The following is a 25,071-nucleotide window of genomic DNA, read 5'->3' as shown; positions in this document are numbered from 1 at the left end:
TAACAACATATTACTGCTGTGGCAATATCTGTGGAAACACTACTATGTGTGCAACACGGTAATGTCCTTATGAAAATTGTGGGCACTTTTAACACCTATGGGGGTGACATAGGTTAATCAGATGTGATGTTACTGGTTATTTGCGAGTGCATTTTCCATGCAGAATGTCTTGCACAAACTCAAGTTTGTGGGCTATAGTCTACTAATAATTGTGTTTAGCACACTAGAACCAAGTTTTATCACTAAATTGTACCTCTAGTTTTCGTCTCCGTAGAAGGAACATTACATGTGCCATTTAAAAAACCTAACTGTGTTGAAAGTGATGTTCACTGACCTTTATAGATTATGCAATCTCGTCCATTGTATGAGCTCCTGACAGAGGTGCATCCCTGGCCAACTGCAGAAACACACGAGGTGGTGTTTCAGCAGGTATTTACAACTTAGTTTTTGCATTGTGTAGCTGGAGGCAGTGCGAACACATAGGGCTCATCACATCTTTCATGTGACCCCAGTGTCAATGGAAAGCTTCAGTTTAAAACAAAATTATGTTTAAAGCACAATTTAATGTCTGCATTCAACACAACAATCCCAGATTAGTGCAATATTTGTCTTATTGACATATATTAACAGGGACATAAATCCAAGAATAACCAGCAGTGACAGCACATGCCTGGCTTGCACTGACTGCTACTGCCCAGCATCTAGGGCTACCGAGTTACTGTATATTCTTCATGTTTTAGTGTTGTTATTAATACGTACTGATAAAATTAATATTGCGGTAGACTAATCTGGGACCACTAATAAACGGGCACATAATGGGGAACGAACCTATGCTTTCTGTCAACACTGAGCGTTGCATGAAAAACATGATGAGCAATATTTTTTTTTCGACTGAATCCATGTACACTATGCAAAAATGAAATCTCAAGTACCTACTGAAACATCACAGAAAATACATCTGACGACTATATATCTCAGGCTTCTATTTAATAAATGCACCCCGCAACACACACACACACACACACACACACACACACACACACACACACACACACACACACACACACACTCCTCCCTATCTCCCCACCCCCTCTACTTCTCTGTCCCCTCTTCTCCTTTTCTGCTCCCCCTCCCCCTCCTGTAACTTCTTAACTGCACTACCCTGTCCCTATCATGTTCCTGCATGCTCCCACAAGCAAGATTTTACAATCCCCAACTCCTACCCATTCCCCCCCGTCTCAGTCTCAGCCCCATCAGCCAGACTGCTCCCATTATGCACAGTTACTTGCAGTCTGTCCTCTGTGTCAGTAGACACAAGTAGGGCAAAACGAGAGCACTCACCCCGTCCAAGGTGTGATACGATCCATTCCAAGGGGCTGAATGGCACTAGGGGAGATGTGTTGTGAATGAAGCCACAGGGATACCGGACAACCTCCCTGAGTCATAAGACTTGCAGTGGCATGGGGCTTTGGTGGCATCAACCTTATATATCCCCAATTCTCATAGGACAAAATGCAGAACACAGAAACTAATTTAAAGCATGAGGGATTTGATGAAACATCAGATACCAAAACATGAGGTGCTGAACCAATGGAAACTGTTTCCCCCACTGGAATGGAGATGAAACAGTCCAAGAAGTGGAAAATGTTGCTGAGAGAAGTTGGACAAGATTGAGATCAAAGTCTTATCTAGGGCACAGAGGAGGAAACTTCTAATAAAAAACACACAGAAAATGAAGGTAAAGAATGGCTTCCAAAGAAAAGACTACATCTGACCAAAGGGGATCAACAGACCCCTCTCACTTCCAAGACACAAAATAAGAGAACAGTAGAAGAGCCTTTACTCCCAGCTACCAGGATAACTAATCCCAGAGAAAGCTGAGGTAGGAAACAGGGAAACAAAGCTATACAGGTAGAACCACTGTGTCTGCTTTTGGGTGGCAGTAATCAAACAAGAATTTCCTCTTGTTAACATCACCTCAAAGCCGGAAGATAGTTCAAAAGGCTCTCTCAGAAACAACTGGAGAAGAGACAAGTAAGGGCCTCAATTTCAGGATGGTTTATTTGGAGAAATGTCCTCTAATCTTTGTATGTGAGGGGATACAAACAGTAGACTGGCTGAAGGAAACCATACCCAAAATACCTCTGTGGGAGGAGATGAAGCGGCTCATGAAGACAGCACAAGAGCTCTTCAAGACAGCTAAATTATCAATCTAACTACTTAAGGATGTTCCCGCAGACTGAGTAAGTGTAGGTGCAAAACCAGAAAGTTTCAACAGATGACTAGAGGATAATTTACCAGAAGGTTGGATATGACAGCCAAATCCTTGTGGTGGAAGTTGGTGAAAAATCTCTGAAGGAAATGCAAGAGCAGGACCTAAAATTATACTTAGGGTTCTCACAGGGTACTATTAGCAGGATTAAGGATATGAACAACAGCTGTGAAAAGCTGGCAACAAAGTATTGCAGATAAACCTGCAACTCAGTATTGCAGCCTTGAGTTGCCTCCTGGAAAGACAGGAGGTGGATATGGTCCATGTCTAAGAACCCTGTTTATATAAAGGGAATGTATCAGGCCTTGGAGGAACTGGAGATTAACTGATTTATGCTAGAAATCTAAAAAGCACACAATACACGCATTTATGCTAAAAACGGAATTTCATTCATGCCAATGGTGAACTTACATTACACAGTCTTAGTGACCATCAAGATGAAAAGTGTGAGCAAAAAAGAATTTGTATTGCCCTCGCCTTACCTTTCTTACAAGGACAGTGTGCTTCCTTCCCAGAAAGTGAAGAGTGGTATACAGTTGCTTGCAGCTGAATAAAAAACTGCTGGATGGCTATGATGACTATGACCACAACCTGGTGGTGGGAAGCAACGACACCAGCAGCAGAGGTGAGAACCCACTTGAATACATACTGGAGAACAATTTAGAGATGCTGAATATTGGTAAGAAACCCACCTTCAGGAGCAGAAAAACAAAAGAACTCACATAACTTTAGGGTCCATCTTAATGGGTAGTAAAGTCAAACAACGGCGTGTTGCGATGGAGCCATCCTTATCAACAGACACACTCATATACAGGGTGTATACATGAACAAGAAAAAAATTCTGGATTTTTCCTGGGTATCCTATTTAAAAAATATACTTTTCCCGGGCGAAAATACACTTTTTCCGTGCCAAGTGACAGTAGGTTTTCTGTAGATTTTTCCTTTGGAACTGTAAAATTTCTCTCTCCTTTGAATGGTTAACATTTTATACACTGGCTTAGAACTTCCCGGGGGGGGGGGGGGGGGGGGGGGGGGCGGAGTTTTGGAAATACCTTTGATGTGCAGCAACATATACGCTGCATATTTTCGTATTACGAATTGCACCAAACACAGCACATTAGTTTTCTGGAGCGATGAAATTGAGATTGTGATGTCCTTTTGTAAACCAGTCATATCCCATGCCACGTGATCTCACAATCCGACAACAGCGGCAGATATTCAGAGCGTAGAGCACGTGTTATAGTCGGCCAATAGCAAGATCACTGTTACGTAGTGCGAACACACAAAGAGGATAAGTCAATGGTTTACATTAATGTACACAATATTGCTACAAGAAAAGCTAAGCTTTCACATACAATATTGGTCTATTTTGCATGTGTTATACCCCCTTTAAGATACATCACACAAACGTTCCAGTAAATTTAAAATAATGACAAATGTCTGGTCTTCTAGGCTCAAAATCCTTGTAAGTGGCTGGTCCTCAAAGTGTTCAGTTTTAAACACTGTTACTCAAGAAATTCATCCCACTTTTTCACACTTAACGTAATTCATTTTGCTTAAAAAGACATTTACTTTGGAAGTAACGCTTTTCGAACCACCGTTCACAATACTATCCCGAGACTGTTAGAAATAGATTCGATTGAGCAGTTGCCAGGGAGTGCCAGAAAACAGGCATTATTGCATGTGCGCAGCTGCAGTGGTGTCAGATGCCCGCATGTATAAAGCACTAAGAGAGCTTGCATTACGCCATACAAGGAACAGGACATCAGAGGATACTCAGAAAGCATCGGGATTTCGTAAACCACACTAAAATGCATAATTAGGCTTTAAGTGCACATTAGTTTTTTCCAAATTCACAATGAAGTAGGTCCCATCTAATATTAAGCTTTTCAGTTTGTTTTTTTGGGATGTAAATTTTCTTGGAGTACCAGTACTGTATTACCTCATATTCGGTTCTTTATTAAGGCATAATGCCATACACAGCAGAAGATGAAAATATGCACTTTAAATTCAGCAGACGTTGCCAATACTGTGGAAAGAAACACTTCGTTTCAAATAATTTGATTGCCCCAGCAAAAAGGTTAATAAAGCCAAATTTCTTTAGGAGAATGATAAAAATAACTTCATTGTTCTGCAAGGTGGTTAATGCTTGACTGCTACTAATTTGGAAATGAAATAAAATCAGAAAACTGAAACTAATAATATTTTTGGCCTCCGTAACTATGAGAATGTATTAAAATTCAATTGATAGGTCCCGGCCGCAGAAATCAATTTTGTTATCATTTGACGTGAGAGCTGTAAACGATGAAGAAACAGCGAAATCACCAAACGCAAACAGGGGTCAAGTGGAGACTAACCCAATCCCCACTACAACTCAGAGAACTCTGCACATGCACAAATCTGACACCTAGGGTGTGCGAGAAAAAAAATTCTCATTAGCATCTGGCAGCTTGCTGCTTACTCCTGATATAACTTAACAGCCACACTTCAAGTTGCGGGAAACGGGAGAAGGTACTGAAACTTCCTGGCAGATTAAAACTGTGTGCCCGACCGAGACTCGAACTCGGGACCTTTGCCTTTCGCGGGCAAGTGCTCTACCATCCGAGCTACCGAAGCACGACTCACGCCCGGTACTCACAGCTTTAATTCCGCCAGTACCTCGTCTCCTACCTTCCAAACTTTACAGAAGCTCTTGTGGGAACCCTGCAGAACTAGCACTCCTGAAAGAAAGGATATTGTGCAGACATGGCTTAGCCACAGCCTGGGGGATGTTTCCAGAATGAGATTTTCACTCTGTAGAGGAGTGTGCGCTGATATGAAACTTCCTGGCAGATTAAAACTGTGTGCCCGACCGAGACTCGAACGTGGGACCTTTGCCTTTACAGAAGCTCTCCTGCGAAAAGTTTGGAAGGTAGGAGACGAGGTACTGGCAGAAGTAAAGCTGTGAGTACCGGGCGTGAGTCGTGCTTCGGTAGCTCAGTTGGTAGAGCTCTTGCCCGCGAAAGGCAAAGGTCCCGAGTTCGAGTCTCGGTCGGGCACACAGTTTTAATCTGCCAGGAAGTTTCATATCAGCGCACACTCCGCTGCAGAGTGAAAATCTCATTCGGGAGAAGGTACTGCTCATATGCGAGTCAACTGCGCATGAGAATGTGCCTGCTGGCAACTGGTCAAACAGAACCTAATGTAAACAGTTGTGATGTCACACTCACAGAGAACAGTTTATCGTTATGAAGCATTACAAAGTCTTTGTCCTAAGGTCTTTGACATACTACTACTGTTTGCAGACGCTTGTGCGTGCACAGCATTTTGTTGTTGTAAATGGCGCATTTCCTTTGCCACTGAAGTTTTATTTTTTTCTCTCTCTAGTTTATATTTTATTTCTGCAGTATCATTCTCCAGTAGCAGGATACAGTAGCATTCTTTGCTAGAGAATCAATTCTTACCAGTCAAAATTGCAAAAATTTAACTGAAAGCTAAAACAATGAAATATTCATGGAATTCCAAAAAATTCCCAGGTTTTTTCCCGGTTGTCCCGGTTTGTATACACCCTGATATAGGAAAGACCTAAACTCATGTTAGCCTGGAGCTATCAATAGCAAAGCCAGTAGATTAAGAGGAAGTGGCAGATGAAGTGATGTCTGTCATCTTGATCTTGGACTTAGGAAAACTGTCCAGTTACCAAGAAGTGCACAAACAGGAATGCACCTTGATGGAACAATAATTTAAATTGCCAAGGAAGCAGGTAAGAATTGTGTTCAACTTTGCAAGAAGGAAAGGACAATGGGTAAAATATCAGGAAGCCCATGCCAAACACGTACAAGCACAGCATATGAGACACTGAATGTGCTCTTCAAGACTCACTTCCCTCAATGCACTATTGCGGGTGATACAGACCAAGATTGTTGCACTGATTTATTAGTTCACAAATAACCAACAAGAGAACTGTTAATCACCCAAATAATGTTTTGACTTCAAGAAAATCCAGTCAGTGGTGCGAATGTTTCAAATCACAAGATCCAGATGAAATTCTGCCATCTCTACCTTAACAAGCAGTACAGAGATTGATCATACTCCTATGTTGCTTGTTTAGAGACAGGCCAGCAGCAGGAGTCGTACCTACTGCTTGGAGGATGTTGAAGTTTGTTTTCAATCTGAAGGCATGGAGAACTGACTAAAGAGATATTCACTATCACATTGGGAACAGAGGATAATCTGCTTAGGCATTATAAGGTGTATAGCACCTACATTCATTCAGACAGCTTAACAGCTCTGAAATCTATCAGCGTCTGAATGAGATCAAAGATCATTGCAGAATGCCATGAAACTCTCTTGAGGCTAGGAGAAAGCAACAGAGTAGACATGGAGTGGGACCCTGATCACTCAGGAGTAAGTGGTAATGAAGAAGCTGATAGGCTGACCAGTGAAGAGCAAATGACTTCATTTATTGTACTGGCACCTGTCTCAATCAACATTAAGGTAACGGTAAAATCTAAACTATGAAGCTCCACTATGAGGCAGCACAAAGAATGTTGGACTAAAATCCAAAAACAATAATGACAAAATCATGTTTTAAGAGAAGCTCAGCAATCCTGGGCTTGAACAGGAGGCAGATTAAACTCTTAGTAGGACCGATAACTGCCCTTGGAAACTTCAGGTAATGACTGTGCATGATGGGTAGAGAGAAAGAAACCCCCCAAATGCAAACTATGTGGTAGGGTGGATGAAACTGCACTACATTCAATTTTCCAATGCAAAGCACTAGATGCCAAAAGGCACAAAATATTTGTGTTGTAAAGTCCTAGAGAGATTGTGTCTAACAAAAGGTCTTCTACTATTACTCAAGGGTACTAGCCGCCTTTGCTACAATGGATAAGCGAGATATCAGTTTCTTTGTGGGAAATGGGGCAAAGCCAAGTGTTTTTTTTTCTCCCTGATTAAATCAGATAAATTAATTTATGCCAATCAAAGTTTCTGATACACACACACACACACACACACACACACACACACACACACACACTGCTGTCTCTGCCTGCCTGGGCTAGACTCATTTTTTAGACATTTGTATTTGCTTTTGTCTACTTCATTGAAGCATTTTTGTACTTCTGCTTCCATTAAATTCAATTCTCCTGCTTTATCCAAGAACTTCTTCCTCTACTGCCTGTATTCCGATTTTTGATAATTTTATGTTTGCAATTTAGAGCCAAAACTATGGTGGTAGACATTTTGCCCACTGTCCTTTTGTGAGCTTTTAGGGATTGGCATTACAAAAGCTTTGCAATTCCCTTGGTGATGCTTAACATCCATAGAAGCTGGCTCCCTGTACACAGGATTTGACAATCTGGAAATATCTGGTCATTCTGCCAGTGTACTGATGTACATCAAGTCACTATAAATCAAGCAATGTTTTCCAATTTCACAGATGACAACAGTAGCAATCTCATGACAAATAAAAACTGGTTGTTGTAACAATTTTAATACTACTGGTACAGCATACTAACACAATATGACAGGCACATACAGAGGTGGTAAGACATATTTCTACGAGTATAGTAAAGCAATTAAGTCAGTGCTAAGTATGCTTCCCACAATCCACAAAAAGAAATATAAAAAATTGATAAGTATCTTCCTACATCTCAAAGAAAAATTACTTTGGTGGCAAGCATCTTCCAACTGGTCTTAAATGAAAGTTATTTGTTGGTATTTATACTTCCCATGGCCCCTGAAAGGTGGGAAAAAAATATTTCATGGCAATTAAAAGCTATATTTGGCAACAAACTACAGCTGGTGCAGCAAACTGCCACTAGATGCCAAGGGCATATAATATGGTACAACATATGTCTAAGCATATAGTAAAGAAATATAACTGGTGATACTAGGCAACTTCCCTATTCATTCCTTTTCCATAGTCCATGTTCTACTATTTTTTTCTTATCTCCCTTTTCCTACTGCCTATTTTAAGGCTGCAATTAAAAACTTCCATTTCCCTAAACTGTCAGAATAATTTCTTTCATTTCATCATAAATTGTTTGGGTCTATCATTTAGGCGTATAAACTTAACCAAATAAGGTGGGTGATGGCTCTGTGTCAACCTTTACTATGAGAATGTGTTCACTATTTTGCCCATAACTTACCCACATTCCAATTTTTCTTGTTTGTTTATTATTACTGGTACTCCTGCATTACCCTCATTTGATTTTATGTTTTTAACTCCATACTCACATGACCTGTAATCCTGTTCCTCCTGCAAGCATATTTCACTGTTTACCACTAAATCTATCTTCAACCTGTGTGTTTCCCTTTCTAATTTCTAACCTACCAACACTATTATGGCATATATTGTTCTATGCTACTATCTGTAGAACATCAGTTTTACCAAAGAGGATGCCACCATCATTAAGCCATACAGTCCAGCAGCATGCCCTCAGGAAAAATATGGTAGTTAGGTTAGGTTAGGTTAGTGTTGTTTAACGTCCCGTCGACAACGAGGTCATTACAGACGGAGCGCAAGCTCGGGTTAGGGAAGGAGGGGAAGGAAATCGGCCGTGCCCTTTCAAAGGAACCATCCCGGCATTTGCCTGAAATGATTTAGGGAAATCACGGAAAACCTAAATCTGGATGGCCGGAGACGGGATTGAACCGTCGTCCTCCCGAATGCGAGTCCAGTGTGCTAACCACTGCGCCACCTCGCTCGGTAAATATGGTAGTAGTTTCCCTTTCGTTTGCTGTTCACAACACCAACATACAAAGGTCATGTTGGCTGTGAGTTACAAAACTAGATCAACCAACCATCCAGACTGTTGCCATGGTAATGACTGAAAATAATGTCATCCCTCTTCAGAAACCGCTGGTTTTCTAGCCTTTCCACAGATACACCTCCATTATTGTTGGAACCTATGGTATGGCTACCAGTAGCATTGAGGCATGCAAGCTACCCAAACTCTGCAAGGTCCATGGTTCATGGAGGGTATCTATAGTTAAGAGTACATTTTATTTGCTGAATGTTTTTGTCTCTCCTTGGTCTAAGTGAGCAATACTCCTGCATAATATTTCGGGCAATAATTCTACTTCTGTATTTCTCAACATAGTCCTGAAAAATCAAATGTTGCATTGCATCTGCACCATTGCTGTACAAAAGTAACAACTCTTGCTGTGATTTTCCACTAAATGTTAACAGATAACTAGTAGAACTCAAAGAACTATTTATTTACTGTACCTCTGTTGACAGCCTCTTTGCACAGAGCCACTATCAATGGTGAGTGAGATGATATTTTCTCTGCTAACTTGATGGCTTCAGGTAGCAACTGATCAGTAGGAAACACTTTACTGACCAACCCTAAAATAGAAAGGTTTTGAAAGTCAATTTGTGAACCACATATAGACTGAATGACATCATGAAGAATTCAGTCATTGGCAGTCCATAATCAAATATTAACGTGTTGTAGCAATTGGTCATGAGTTAGCAGTACAAGATAAGCAGCTGCCATTTCACATGGCCATGTTGCAACCACAATCAAGTCCAATCTGAAAGCAGTGTCATCAACAAAGTAAAACATTAGGAACTAAAAGCACTTTTATTACGGGTACCAACATACAGCCAGAACAGAACTTCCTCATGGTTTGAGTGCGCTGCTATTTTTAAATAAATAAATAAATAAAGCCAGTGATGCTAACCACTACTCCACCTTGCACACAGCAGATCTCGAGGCAATATAACTGAGGAAGTAGTAGTACTTTCCAGACAGCAGATTTCCTGCTGAACTGAGATATGTAAGCATAATTAATAAGTGTAATGACAGTTTATTGTTAGTACAGTGTACAGATTTAGTGTCTAATAACAGTTGCAATTTTGCTGATTTACACAGTCACGCTCGAGTGATTATTATTTTTGATCATTTATAACCTACAGACGGTTAAACAATAAAAATATTAAGAATATTCTTCTGCAATATGGCATAGTTTGCCTTCACTTAACAATAGGTCATGCTCCAGCCAATAAATATTCGCAGTGGTCATGTTTCGAATTGGAACAGTTCAGCCACACATGGAGCATACTCTCCTTCTGCATGTCAATACCAGACGACACACACTAGTGCTGCAACGTCTGCAACAATCTGACGCCTGTGGTTCACTGTAATCTATCAACCTCCATACAATCACAACTTGGTCACATCTGATTTTTCCAACACTTTCAAGGGCCTCACCTTGATATTGATGAAGTGGTGCAAGCAGAGGTGAAGTTTCGGCTGCATCAACAAAGTCAAACATTCTACAGTGACAGTATCTCTCATTGGCAGAAATGTTTTTGTTACCAGGTAAATATCATGAGAAATATATATGTAGACATGAAGAATAAAAAGTGTAGAAAGTTAACATTTGTTTTATGTAAAAAGGTTTACGAGTTTTAACATAAATTTAGTGGCATTACTTTTCAGCACACACTCAAATATCCAAACTGGTGGAGCTTGAGCATGGTGTTAGATGGGCATGAACAGGTCGCATTTTTACAGTTTTCTTGTATATGCCAAAAACTGTAGCCTCTAGAAAAAAAGTCTCTCAGTAAAAAAGTTAACTTTACAATGCGTACAAAAAAGGTTCTATTCATTTTTTCTCAAAGAATAATTGTTTCCACATAAGAAGAGTTGGTCCTGAGACTGGTTTGATGGAGTTCTCCATGCTAATCTATCCTGTGCAAGCTCCTTCCTCTCCCAGTACCTACTGCAACCTACATCCTTCTGAATCCGCTTAGCGTATTTATCTCTTTGTCTCCCTCTACGATTTTTACCCTCCACGCTGCCCTCCAATGCTAAATTTGTGATCCCTTGATGCCTCAAGACATGTCCTACCAACCGATCCCTTCTTCTAGTCAAGTTGTGCCACAAACTCCTTTTCTCCCCAGTCCTATTCAATACCTCCTCATTAGTTATGTGATCTACCCATCTAATCTTCAGCATTCTTCTGTAGCACCACATTTCGAAAGCTTCTATTCTCTTCTTGTCCAAACTATTTATCATCCATGTTTCACTTCCATACATGGCTACACTCCATACAAATACTATCAGAAATGTCCTCCTAACACTTAAATCTATACTCTATGTCAACAAATTTCTCTTCTTCAGAAACGCTTTCCTTGCCATTGCCAGTCTACATTTTATATCCTGTCTACTTCAACCATCATCAGTTATTTTGCTCCCCAAATAGCAAAACTCTTACTACTTTAAGTGTCTCATTTCCTAATCTAATTCCCTCAGCATCACCCGATTTACTTTGACAACATTCCATTATCCTCGTTTAGCTTTTGTTGATGCTCATCTTATATCGTCATTTCAAGACACTGTCCATTCCGTTCAACTGCTCTTCCAAGTCCTTTGCTGTCTCTGACAGAATTACAATGTCATCGGCGAACCTCAAAGTTTTTATTTCTTCTCCCTGGATTTTAATACCTACTCCAAATTTTTCTTTTGTTTCCTTTACTACTTGCTTAATATACAGATTGAATAACATCAGGGAGAGGCTACAACCCTGTCTCACTCCCTTCCCAACCACTGCTTCTCTTTCATGTCCCTCAACTCATAATTGCCAACTAGTTTCTGTACAAATTGTAAATAGCTTTCGCTCCCTGTATTTTACCCCTGGCACCTTTAGAATTTGAAAGAGAGTATTCCAGTCAACATTGTCAAAAGCTTTCTCTAAGTCTACAAATGCTAGAAACGTAGGTTTGCCTTTTCTTAATCTTTCTTCTAAGATAAGTCGTAAGGTCAATATTGCCTCACGTGTTCCAACATTTCCTGTAAGCAGTATCTATCTTACCCCTAGTGAGATGAGCCTCTACATCCTTGCATTTGTCCTCTAGCAATGCCTGCTTAGCCATTTTGCACTTCCCGTCAATCTCATTTTTCAGACGTTTGTATTCCTTTTTGCCTGCTTCATTTACTGCATTGTCATATTTTCTCATTTCATCAATTAAATTCAATATTTCTTCTGTTACCCAAGGATTTCTACTAGCCCTCATCTTTTTACCTATTTGATCCTCTGCTGCCTTCACAACTTCATCCCTCAGACCTACCCACTCTTTTTCTACTGTATTTCTTTCCCCCATTCCTATCAATTGTTCCCTTATCCTCTCCCTGAAACTCTGTACAACCTCTGGGTTAGTCAGTTTATCAAGGTCCCATCTTCTTAAATTCCCATCTTTTTTGCAGTTTTAATCTACAGTTCATAACTAATGGCTTGTGGTCAGAGTCCACATCTGCCCCTGGAAATGTCTTACAATTATATAATCTATCTGATACATTTTAGTATCTCCAGAATTCTTCCATGTATACAACCTTCTTTTATGATTCTTGAACGAAGTGTTAGCTGTGATTAAGTTATGCTCTGTGCAAAAATCTACCAGACGGCTTCCTCTTTCATTTCTTAGCCCCAATCCATATTCACCTACTATGTTTCCCTCTCTCCCTTTTCCTACTTGTCGAATTCCAGTCACCCATAACTATTAAATTTTCGTCGCCCTTCACTACCTGAATAATTTCTTTTACCTCATCATACATTTCTTCAATTTCTTCATCATCTGCAGAGCTAGTTGGCGTATAAACTAACATTTATTGTTAAATGTTGTTTATTAATAGCAAATGTTAAAAGTGTGTACCACATCAAAGTGCAATCAAACCATATTAAGAAATACATTGTGTTCTTGGGGTATAAAAGAGTGGAAAGGTGAGATTGCAGGTAATAAGATTGAGGGTAGATACACTGCTGGGTTGTGGTCATGCATTTTCTCTTCCATAAGTCTGCAAAACAAAGAGCGGCCAGGCTATTCCTCACTCTCTACACCACTATGCCACCGAAATCAACTACAATGTGTTTCATGAAGTTATACAACCCTTCTGCAGCTTGCCTTATGTATCATTACATACTGTGTTAATGCACTGCATGTCTGCAGACTGCATCACCAGTGATACATAAGGTGAGCTGCATAAGGGACAGTTTAATTTTGTGAAACATCCTGTAGTTGCTTTTGTGTTGTTGTACAGTAGAGAGAATGGGAAATCACCTGCTTGATCTTAATTTTGCAGACCTTGGCAGGAGGCAACTCCATGGTAACAATCTCGTGAACTACCTTCCTAAAGATGCTTCCCTCCACACTCCCATACCCAACACTCTGTTACATCCCCAGAACACATTTTATCACTCAATACAGTTCTACTGCACGTACATGTGGTATGAACATTTTATTCTTAACCCACATTATTAAAGGAAATACATTAATTTTATACCACTGCAACAATATATTTAGCAATCTACGACTTCCCGATCCCATGCAATATTGAAACAACTAGCTCTACAGAAAAAAGGATTAGAACCTCTTTTAATAGGTAATTTTATCTAGTTTATATTTTGAAATGGGAAATATTTTCACTAGAAGCCACAGTTCTCGAGACAGCCAAGAGAAACCAAGTAGTGACCTAGAAATCCTGCACCCTTAGGATTTGTGTGTGCTGTTAATTACACTTCCCCTACCACTGTACAATAATTTCTAACTACACAAATTTTTTCCCCTAATTTTCCTTTGTTGACTGGGCTGTACAGCTCTAACAACATCCACATTCAACTCTACTGCCTCGTACCACTGTTTCAAACAGTGGAAAATCCAGGGTGAAGTAACAACGAATTGGAAATGGTAGATTGCTGCTCGTCACATAGACGAGACCTTGAGTCTCACACAGGCACAATTTAAAAAAAAGAGTGCTACATAATGAGCTGTTGGGCCACATCCTCCATCAGACGTAGGAAACCCCACACAACCAACCAAGCACAACTCAAACATACATGAACACTATTATACCTCGGCACTAGGGCCCGATCGCAACTGTGTTTGGGGTAAACAGCAATCTTTGCTTTGGTGGGTAGTTGGGGGTAAGAATAGATATGAGACAGGAAATTGGGATGGGGGTAGTTTGTTAGGGGTGCGGGAAGATGCTAGTGCTGCATGTGGGTGCGTGCAGAGCTTTGGTGGGGACAAGATATGGCTGCTAAGGACACAATCAGGACACTGTGCTTGGGAGGAGGGGGAAAGGAGGAATGTACAGAATTGGAAGGTACTGTATAGATGTATTGGCTGAATAGAAGGTATGTGTAGTACTGGAGTAGGAGCAGGGAAAGGTATAAGCAGGGGCGGTACACTGGTTAGCAGTGAATGAGCCCACAAGGGTTAGGAGAAGAAAGGATATGTTGCAATGGAAGTTTCCATATGCAAAATTCGGTAAAGCTGGTGCTGGTGTGAAGAACCACACAGTAGTGGGCTGTGAGGCAAAGTTGGAGCCTGTGTTTTTTGCAGCAACACCAGCTTTTCTGAACTGTGCAGTTTGGAACACTCCCTGCAACATATCCTTTGTTCCCATAACCTTGCTGGCCTCAACCTCCCCAGTTCTAAACTCCACCTGCCTATCCCCTTCCCTGCTCACACTTCAGAATTACAAATTCCTTCTATTCCTTCTATTTCCGTAGTCCTTTCCCATTCTCTACTTCTCTCTTCTTCCCTTTCCCCTTTACCTGCTACCAGCATATTTAATATGCCCAAACACATTTTTATTATACAGAAAACTTACTTTAAATCACTATTGGTCAATGTTTTGGAAAACATTTACTATGGGGGTCAAAATTTTTAGGTCATATGGCACTACGAATCTTTAGACAAAGTTTTCCTGTAAACTAAAAATTCATTTATAAAACTAACTATACAATAGTTATCAGATAAACAAATAATACAAATTTAGGAAACATAGCCAGTTTACCAAGCCACTGATCTAAAGTAAAATGCAACTATGTTGCAGCTTAGGGAAAAAAAAGGATTTATTTACTGGAGGAGTGATACCAGATAGAATGACGAAAGCAAGATTAATGTCCTAATGATGATGTCATTTGAGATGAAGCACAAGCTCAACTGAGAGGAAGAAAATAAGCCATTTCCCTTTTGAAGACACCATCCTACCATTTATTATAAGCTGTTTCGGGAAATCATGAAAAACCTAAATCTGCATGGTCAGTGCTATGTTTCAAACACAAGGGATATTTTTTTGTAGTGTCCACATACCATCTTCCTCCTCAATCTATTTATCATATGGAAAAACACGTTACCTACAAGAAGAAAACCATGAAGTTTGAACATAGGCATACTGGTTGGTTGATTCTTTTTTTATGGTGGGGTGGAGGTGGGGGGGGGGGGGGGGGGTCAAAGGGTAAGGGACCAAACAACAAGTCATCAGTCTGTAGATCCAAGAGAGGTGTGTCCAAAAGTAGAGACATCCACCAAGAATGTTCACTGATCCAGTTAGGAGACTTAACAGTAAAAGTGAGAAGGCTAAAAATTTAATGGACATCTTTGGTACTGTCAATAATAAAAGCAAGATGAAGGAAATATAGAAATCATTAAGTGGGCATCCCTGGGGCTCTGTATGCTACAGGAAACATCTGTACCACCCGTGATCCATCACAGCCAAGAGTGCCCACTATTCAACAGAATGCGACACCTGGAATAGAAAATAAGGTGCTGCAGAAAGGAGGCAAATAAAACTTAAAAGTTATTAAAATAGAGTAAAAGAGGGATGAAAGAGTAGCCTGGCCACAGAAAAGGGTTGGAGAACCCCTGAGACCTAACACAGTGAGAGATTCCTCATCCTCAATCACCCTGCCTCTGCTCCAGAGATAGATTAAAACTTTAGAACAGAAAATAAGAACCACTTTCACTGAGAAAACTGAACCATGTCAGCCATATGTGAATCATTTGGCAATGTTAGGGCCAATGAGTCAAGAAGTCCATATTTAGCATGGAGAGTCAAAAGGAGGGGGCATTCCACAAAGATACAAGCTACGGCCTGTAAAGGCTCCACAGCCACAATAAAGCTGTGGGTTAACCTGGTATGAGCAATGTGGAAATGACATAGGACTTTGGATTCCTTCTGGGAGAAGCAGAGGAAGAAGCACCATGCTGCTGCAGCCTCCTTGATTGTGCCGAGTTTATTAGATGGGGTAATAGCCCACCAGATATCGTTCCATTTCCAAGGGAACAGAGCCCATCCGCACCTGCAAATCCGCATCTGGGATCAGCAATGTAAACAGGGAGCGAGTAAGTTCTCCTCTAGCCCGATGTTTGGCCAATTCTCTCCCCGGGATACGCACGAGTAGGGGACCCACAGAGAGAGAACTGTGCAAGCAGCATGATGAACATCAGTAAGAAGATCATGAATCAGAGATCAAAAGGTGGCAAGAATAGCACCAGTAAATAGTTTCAATGCTGGTCACTGAGTCTGTATTTATTAAAACATGCTCAATGGAGGCCCGATTATTAAAATGGTGGGCTAAGCTAATGACTGTAGGCTCTGCTGTAAGCATACTACTAGTTACTGCCAGTGAATGGCATTCCATACCAACATGAGATATATAAGCATATCCTGTCTGATCCAGTTTTAGAACCATTGTGTAAAAATGGTAGCTATCTGGAACTGTATGTGACAGACAGCGAAAGAAGATGGACTGGATAGACTTTAGCCCCTTGGAGGAGATCGTTCCTAATCCATGGCCTGGGCACCATACAAGAGGCAATGCTTTAGAGAATATGTGAAGCAGAGCCCAGGAAGAAGAGCTGGAGCTCTTGGTAGAAGGAAGTATGGAGTTTTCTAACTGGTATTCCAAACCAACAGACAACGACCTCCTTCACGTGCAAAGAGAATGGAACACATGTAATCATCAGGGAATTATTGCATAGGAGACCAAGAGCTGGTAGTGTTGAATCTGAAAGGGAAGATCCCCTGCTTTGGCAAGAAGACTGTATGTAGGACTAATCCAAAAGACACTAGCGGACAGACACTTGTCAGATGGTGGACTGAGTAACAGTTTCAAAGCTGATGGGACCACAAAGTCATAAACCTGGCAACCATAATCCAGTCTGGATAAAACAAGGACCCAGTAAATAGTGATAAGAGTAGCATGATCCACACCCCATGATGTGTGGTCAAAGCAGCAGAGAGTGTTTTGCTTCTGAATGTAGCTAGCCTTCAAGTGACAAATACACGGCAGCCAAGTCAGCTTTTTAATAAAAAGGAGGCCCAAGAAATGGGACTGTGCTATAATGTTCAGGTGCTGAGTATCTAAGTAGAGCTGTGTGTCAGGACAGACTGTGGTACAAGGGAAACAACGCATGACCTACGTTTTTGTAGTAGAGAACAGAAAACTAGAGGAAAGAGCTATACAGAGGCCCGCACAATGACAACTTGGAGCAGGCATTCAGCCGAGGCTCCCAAGAGGGAGCAGTACCAAATGCAAAAATTGTCAACATATAATGCAAGGGTGGCCAGCTACCCACCACAGGTCACTAGGCCATGGATTATGATGAGAGAGTGACATACAGAACCATATGGGATGCCATTCCCTTGGACTCATGGGTAGCAAAGTCAAGTGCCAACTCTAATCAATAACAACTGGTGGGAGAAAAACTGACTAATTAAAAACTGCAGGGGACCCTGAAAGCCCCAGTCATGGAGGGTAAGTAAAATGTGAAAATACCAAGCTGTGTCATGTGCCTTATGCAGGTCAAAAACATTGCAATACTATGTTGGCATAAAAGAAAAAGGTCATATGCTGCTTTCAACCTAAGCAGATGGTTTGTTGTGGCTTGTCCATCCTAGAAACCACACTGATAAGAGGGACAAAAGGCCCTAAGATTTGAGAACCCAACATATTCAACAAGCAACCATTCTTTCAAGCAGCTTACAGAGTATGTAGGCCAGGCTAATCAGCTGGCAACTGTCAAGAGACATTGGGTTCTTACCTCACTTAAGGATTGGAAAACATATGCTATCTAAACACTGTGAGGAGAAGGCAACTTTGAGCCAAATACATGTGAATATCCTATGGAGATGCTGCCTTCGTGGAACATTCTGGTGCCGGATCATCTGATTGTGAATTGAATCAGGGCCTGGGGCAGTGTCATGGAATGAGGCAAGAGCCTGAGGTAGTTCCTAGTCAGTGAAGGTTTCATTATAAGATTCATCTTGGTGGGGAGTGAAACATAAGGGGACGTCTTCAACTTGTTGCTTCTGTAGAAGAAAGGTAGCCAGATAGGAAGAGAACAGCAGTGCTGACGCAAAGTGGGTCATGAGATGTTTTGCAAGAACCAATAAATTGGTACAAAGACCACCTTGTAGGACATGACCTGGCATAGTTGTTGACTACTGGAGGCCCACTACATTACAGAGTTTGGCGCACACCTGAGATGAAGATGTATACGTCCTAGGAATGAGACATAGAACTCCTATCATTCTTTCACATTGCATTTGATTAGACAGAGGTCCTTAGAATGTAGTCAGTTAAGCGTGATAAGGTCGGTATATGAAGGATGTCATTTGTATTGTTGCAAGGCTCTTTGGCAGTGCTGAATAGCTACTGCAATGTCGTTGGTCCACCATGGCGCTGGCCAATGGTTGGAGGGAAGCCTGCAGAAAGGAGAACAACAGTTCAGCAATGTGAGTTACTGTGTCCAAGATGTTTTTGCACAACCGATCAATACAATTCGACAGAGGTGGTGAATGTAACAAGGGAGGCATACAAAGGCCAGTTGGCTCTGTGAAGTAGTCAGTCAGTCTGACAATGACAAGGAAAACATAAGATCGCTGGAAAGTGGTCGCTGTCACAGAGGTGGTTGTTTAGTGACCATTGTAGAGAAGTGTTGTTTGATTAATTTGGTCAACTCAACATTAAGGGTGGTTGCTGAAGTTGTTTGCACCTACATCACTACTGGTTCCAATGAGGTACAAAGGGGAATCCATTCATTCACTGATGGCAAGTACGAATTCAAGATCAGACCCCTTCATATGCCCTATAGGTACCATCAAGGTTCTGACAAAGTGCTCAATAACCATGAAGCACTGGAGAATAGTCATCAGTGAAGTGTGTTTTTTGGAAAGCAATGCAAAGTGCAGAAGAAGAAGAAATGAAATGTAGTTCCAGCAGGTGACAGTACACACCTTACAATTCCGTTGAATGATCACGTGACTTGTGCCAGGTTAGGCAAAGGGGCCTGAAGGACAGGTCATGCCACAGAATCATTGTTTATTATGTATGGGAATGAAACCACATCAACAAACATTAGTTCATAATCTGACTGCAGGGGAGGGGGGATCTGACACTTAAGCAGCACACAAGAGGAGCATTATTCTTCTTGTCTTCCTCCTCCTCTTCCTCCTTTGTAACCTTTGTTGAGCAATGTTTGTTCAAGGAGCTATCCGCATTGTGCGTGAGGACAGATTAAAGAGCAGACAGCCGTGGGACACACAGGCCGTGGGTCATTCAGCTGAAGTTCGGTGTCAGATCTCCAATCTGGAGGTTTCACAGGAGATGGATGCTGAGAGGGAGCTTTGTCACCAGTAGACACCAAAGGAGGAGAAAGCTTCTCCAGCTGGGCATGGGGGGAAAATGTGGAAAGGCTCCAAAGAATATACCATGGGAGAGAGATTTGGTTTAGGGAAGGTAGAGGTGTGTGTCAGATGTTCTGCATAGCTGACACACAAGCATGTTCACAAAAGCTATCTTTTAAGTAATGCTCATCCACAGTTGCTGGATTTTGGGTCCATCATGCAGCAGGATGACATATGCCCAGAGAATAAACATGTGAAGCACCAAATAGGCAGTGGAACAAATGGTTATCAAACCTGTGCAGCATGACCTTGACTTTCTCTGAGAGGTCATTTCCTTTGAAGGCTAAGATATAGGGACCTGTATCAGACCTTTTATCTTCACAACTGATAAAATGCACGGCTTGCTGCTGGAGATTAGTTTGGAGCTCCTCATCTCCTTGGAGCATACAATCTCTGTGGGACATGATTCCTTGGACCATGTTACAAGCTCTGTGTCACCTAGACAATTGCAGAAGAGCTTAGATTGGGCACCAGAGGAAGTTTTAATTAACAACAACTCATTTCACATTTTCCCGAGAGACTCCACTCCCCAAAATTTGTCTTCAATGTATTGGACAATAAATAATGGTTTTGTTGCTGTATAAGTATCCTCACCAGTTTGAGTACATACCACATATTGGGTCAAGCTTTTAGCTCCCAGACATCTGGTTTGTCCCTCCTGCTTCCCACAGTGCAGCCAGGGGAGGTGACATCGTGGGTCGCATCTCTGTATCATCATAATCTTTCCCACCTGAAGAGACTGCTGGGGCCTTGCAGCCACCAGCAGGAGTTAGTTTAATACATCTCATGTGCAAATCTTCTACTATGGTACCACCCATGCCCTGAGTCCCCTGCCCCAGCCATAATGGCCACATACTCCTTGGCTTGCATGGAGAATTGCCAGCTCAGCCACCAAGAGTGTGATCCCAGCTTGGTTATGAGGTACCGCACAGCAGGTACTTTAAGATTTCCCCCCCCCCCCCCCCCTCCTCCTTCCCACACACACAACAGAATGGCTACAGCACCAGATTTTGGGTGCAAAGAGAGAAAAACGCAAAATGAAGAATATATGCCATGCTGGGTGAGCTTCCTTGCACGATCCGCACTTCTGTAAAATTCAGAAAAGGAATTCCAAGTCAAACCCAAGGGAATGAAATACTTAAAAATTAAAAGTTGCAGAATGCCAGAACAGAAGAAAACGAGTGTCTAAAATCACAAACCATATCCAAACACAATTGGTGAGAGTAAAAATAAATAAATAGAATGAAAAATACAAATAAAATAATTCTGCAACATGCAGAAAATAAAAAAAAAATTATATTGTACTTCTGTGTAACCTATGATCAAATTTTGGAATTGGCTTCTTTCAAAAATCTTGTATTGTTGATTTAACAGCGAGTTGGAAAAGTAATCACATCCACTTTTTTCCTTTTCTTTTCTTCCAAATTATGTTCACTGGGGAATAACTGACGTCTATATCTGTATGCATCATTTGGTATAACAGGAGGTCATGTACCTTTGACATAAGTGCTCATTAGAAGGATACTGAGTCACAGAAGGGGCTGTTCCGTACACACAAGCATATAGTGGACCTGTTCCAATGGAAAAAAGAAACTAGATGATAGAAAATTCTACAATACATAACTAATGAGCAGGAACCACTTAACAGTATCTTCCAGTGGCCAGTGAATGGTGGACAACATAAGGATGAAGCATATGCCCCATAGTCTGCTTTGCTATATTTTGCTTGTGGCTGTATTCTGGGTACATTATGAATTAACCTGTACGCTAACATACTCTTTATGTCAATAATGGATATGAATAATATGAATGTGTGTAACACAATTCTACCACTGCAACAGAACAATAGCTGTCTCCAACATCACCAGGTTCGAAAAGCGGTTATCTCCATTGCATTCAAACTCCATTACTGACTACAGTTGAAAAAGCCTCAGCCAAAAAATACAGGGTTCTTTTATATTTGCAGATTAAACTACTGTTGCCAAGGTCAACATTTTTATGTAGTTTATCTAAAAACAAAGATGATGTGACTTACCAAACAAAAGCACTGGCAGGTCGATAGACACACCTATTCCCTCTATTATATTTTTATGTAGTTTAATAGATTGATATATGGGTTATTTTATGCTTAAAGATGAAGCTTTGGCTATTGAGGTTACATGCAGATTTATTTTGAAGAACTCTAAATCAGGCAAATTATACTCGCACTTTAACATACTCTAGATTTCCTGATACACTGTAGCACTCACTCAATACAGTATCTACCATGTTCAAACGGCCCCATGACATTTGACTCTCAAGGTGCTAGCGCAAGGGTTATACAAGAAATTATGAACTAACCATCACTACAGTCTATTGCTTTGCTTAAAATTTGAATATTTTGTTGAACATGAACAGCATTAAATTATAGCATCTTAACTCTTGCTTTATGTGAACAGGTTTGCAATAAAAATATGTCTGGTGCTTTCAAGTAAAGATAACACTGAAAGTAAAAAACATTGTCCTCCAAAAACCAGCACTTCATTCTGAATGCAATTCAGTATTTTATTTGATTATGGGAAACTGTAATGATTTACCAGTTGGGTTGCAAATGAAAAATTCGGTCACTGTTTGTATATTAGAATACTGGGTAAAAACATTACCACCTTTTGATCAGCTTTAGAGTGAGATGGTGACATTCAGATGAAGCAGAAAGAAAATTAATCCAAATGAAATAAAACACATAAAACTGACTGTAACTGCTGTCACAAGAACAAATTATAGTAGCAAGACAGGTTGTGGCATAGTACTAACAGACGTCAGTAGATCACGGGACAAGCAAAAGTTTGAGAATTGCACGGAATCATCATTGTGATATTTTTTAATGTATTAGTTGCTGCTGTTACATATGACCTGCACTATAGAAGATATTGCAGTCTGTGTTTCACAATTGCTCAAGCACAGCACTACGGAAGGGCGGTAGGTGCAGGGAGTGGAATGGGCAGTGAATTTTGTTGTGCTGTCAACCAAGAGAATCTACACCATGTAATTTGGATTTTTATGAATATCTACCATGTTAGAATCAACTTTTAAAATCGTACAAATACATAACAACAGTATACATTTCTGCAGGAGATGGTAGAAGTCCAGACAGGGGGCAATTATGTACTTAATGTGTTTCCTGTGTCAATGTTGCTCACACTGTAAGCTACAGTGGGAACAAAACAGGGCATGTCGGCTGCTGGTTCTATGAAGCCAAAGAAACAGCACCAGGCTGATTATAAAAAACTGATCTCATGTTCCGCTGCAACCACAACCTCAGAATTCACAACATATTCTGAAAGAAGAGCCAAATATTTGTGACAATGAACATATTTCTTACAACTGTGCTGCTACAATTATGTCTGTGATTACAAATAGTGATACCCCCAAATAACAGGTTTAGTAAAGAAAAAAAAGGTAATGATGATAAAAATTACTATAAACCATTTCTTTTTGTTTATTTTATTTCACTCATATTATCAAAATGTATCCTATCAATAAATGGCCTCAGTTTAGAATAGGTATAATGTTTATGTTTTGGGCAGGTACTTTATATCAATAAAACGATTTATAATTTTGATTAGTTAGAATATGTTAAACAAAAATTTTTCTCAAGGTGTTTTTGCTTAACGGGGGAGGGGAGTTGCAGTTGTCTTATATTCCAGGTTATTTTACACTTCGGTAAATACAGTATGTTGTAATCTTATGTACTGTTTCACCACGGGGCCAATTGCTATATGGCAACTACGACATTATGCTTAAAACTGTTTTGTCCCCTGAAAAATTTACTTTCTGGAATATGATCTCTTTCCAATTCGCCAATCTACTAAACTCATTCATTCGGGACAATGTACTTCAGCCATGTTTCTGTCTATTCCACTACTTTAAAATTATATACTGACCCATTTTTTCAGCCTCTTGGGCAGTGACTTGGTTCCCGGTAAGACATATTTCCATTGCCTTCGATTTTCCAACCATTCGTGGAAGTCTTTGAGTACCACCAGCACCAGGAATAGTTCCAATAGCTATTTCAGGCTGCCCAAATTTTGCTTTCTCACCAGCATATATGATGTCACACATCATGGCAAGTTCACAGCCACCTCCCAACTAAAATATAAAAGTATCTTTCAATTGTAAAATTCAATTTACTTGATTGGTACATGTAATTAAGTCTAATTTACTTGCCAGAGAATTCTCGCCATAAATACCCTAATAATTTTAAGGAAAATTGAATCTCAAATATTAAAATGAAATTTCTGAATAAAAGAAAAATTGTGATAACAGAACTTTTATGATGTTTACACTAACATTTAAAAAGTTCAACTATTGTGGAGCACAAGTGGATCTTAAATTTAACCAGTCAGCAATCATGTCTGCTATAACCTTGGCACTTCTGATGCAATATGCTACTCTCTTTCCCAGTTGAAACACAGAATGCTTTTTATTTACAAAGCCGAAGATTGCACCAGCTCTTATAATGATATTTAGCGATTTCATTCCAACAAATTATTAGGGCCTGGGCTAATAAGCTAGTTTAGTGTGTTGTGAGCTGCATGTCACTATACAAAAGGTGTAAAAAATGTACTATGACTATTTATAAAGAGAAAGACTTATGTATACCATAATATTAATGTAGCAAAAAAAAAAAAGAAAATCAGACAACACAACCTATTTGTAATCTAAAAGGGATCTACTAGTATTTACAGTATTCCCCTGCAGCACATCTATCTTTGCCACTGAATCTCACTAAAATGCAGAACTTTTCAGTGGTTAGGTTGTAATAAGCTTTTTCCATCTCTAACAGCCAATAATTCATACTAAATACGGAGTTAAAAAAGATAAAAGAATGAATACATATATGTTATTTTCTCATGCACACTGTTTTTGTTGATGCTTTACTACCACCATTTTCTGCACTTTTCTTGCTCTTTCCCTTTTCTGTAACAGTGCCAGTAATTATAACCCATGAACAAACACTATTTTTTCTTCTTCTCAGTCATGTAACTTCAAATAATGCAGAAAGGTACCACATTTTTTTCTTCCATGGTAGCATACACCAACAGAACAAGAAAAATGTAAACTTATCCTCATACATTAAGTACCCTATATTGGAGACAGTGGGCAAATAACTAATGACCATGGCAACTTTTTGGCATTGTAGGGCTGCCCTCCACAACAATATCTACCAAAAACTGAAAAATACTATGAAGGGATAAGATTGCTACTCACCATGTGGGAATGACATCAAATCACAAACAGGTACCACAAAAAGACTTCTATACATTTATGCTTTTCGCCAAAATGCCT

General features: G+C 40.3%; 1 protein-coding gene across 2 annotated transcripts in view; it reads right to left on the bottom strand.

Moving 5' to 3' along the window:
* Positions 1–25,071, bottom strand: part of LOC126334549 (probable enoyl-CoA hydratase, mitochondrial) — a 58,034-nt gene that overhangs the window by 11,495 nt on the left and 21,468 nt on the right. For both annotated transcript variants that reach the window (XM_049996921.1, XM_049996919.1), the window contains exons 4-5: positions 23,667–23,871; positions 9,489–9,608 (exon numbers count right to left, since the gene is read on the bottom strand). In XM_049996921.1, coding sequence (XP_049852878.1) covers positions 9,489–9,608; positions 23,667–23,871 — 325 coding nt within the window. The remainder of the gene's footprint in view (positions 1–9,488; positions 9,609–23,666; positions 23,872–25,071) is intronic.

The sequence above is a fragment of the Schistocerca gregaria genome, chromosome 2, assembly GCF_023897955.1.
Source record: "Schistocerca gregaria isolate iqSchGreg1 chromosome 2, iqSchGreg1.2, whole genome shotgun sequence".
Taxonomy (NCBI): domain Eukaryota; kingdom Metazoa; phylum Arthropoda; class Insecta; order Orthoptera; family Acrididae; genus Schistocerca; species Schistocerca gregaria.
Note: the sequence above shows the minus strand (reverse complement) of the source record. Positions and strands in the feature narration are given on the sequence as shown.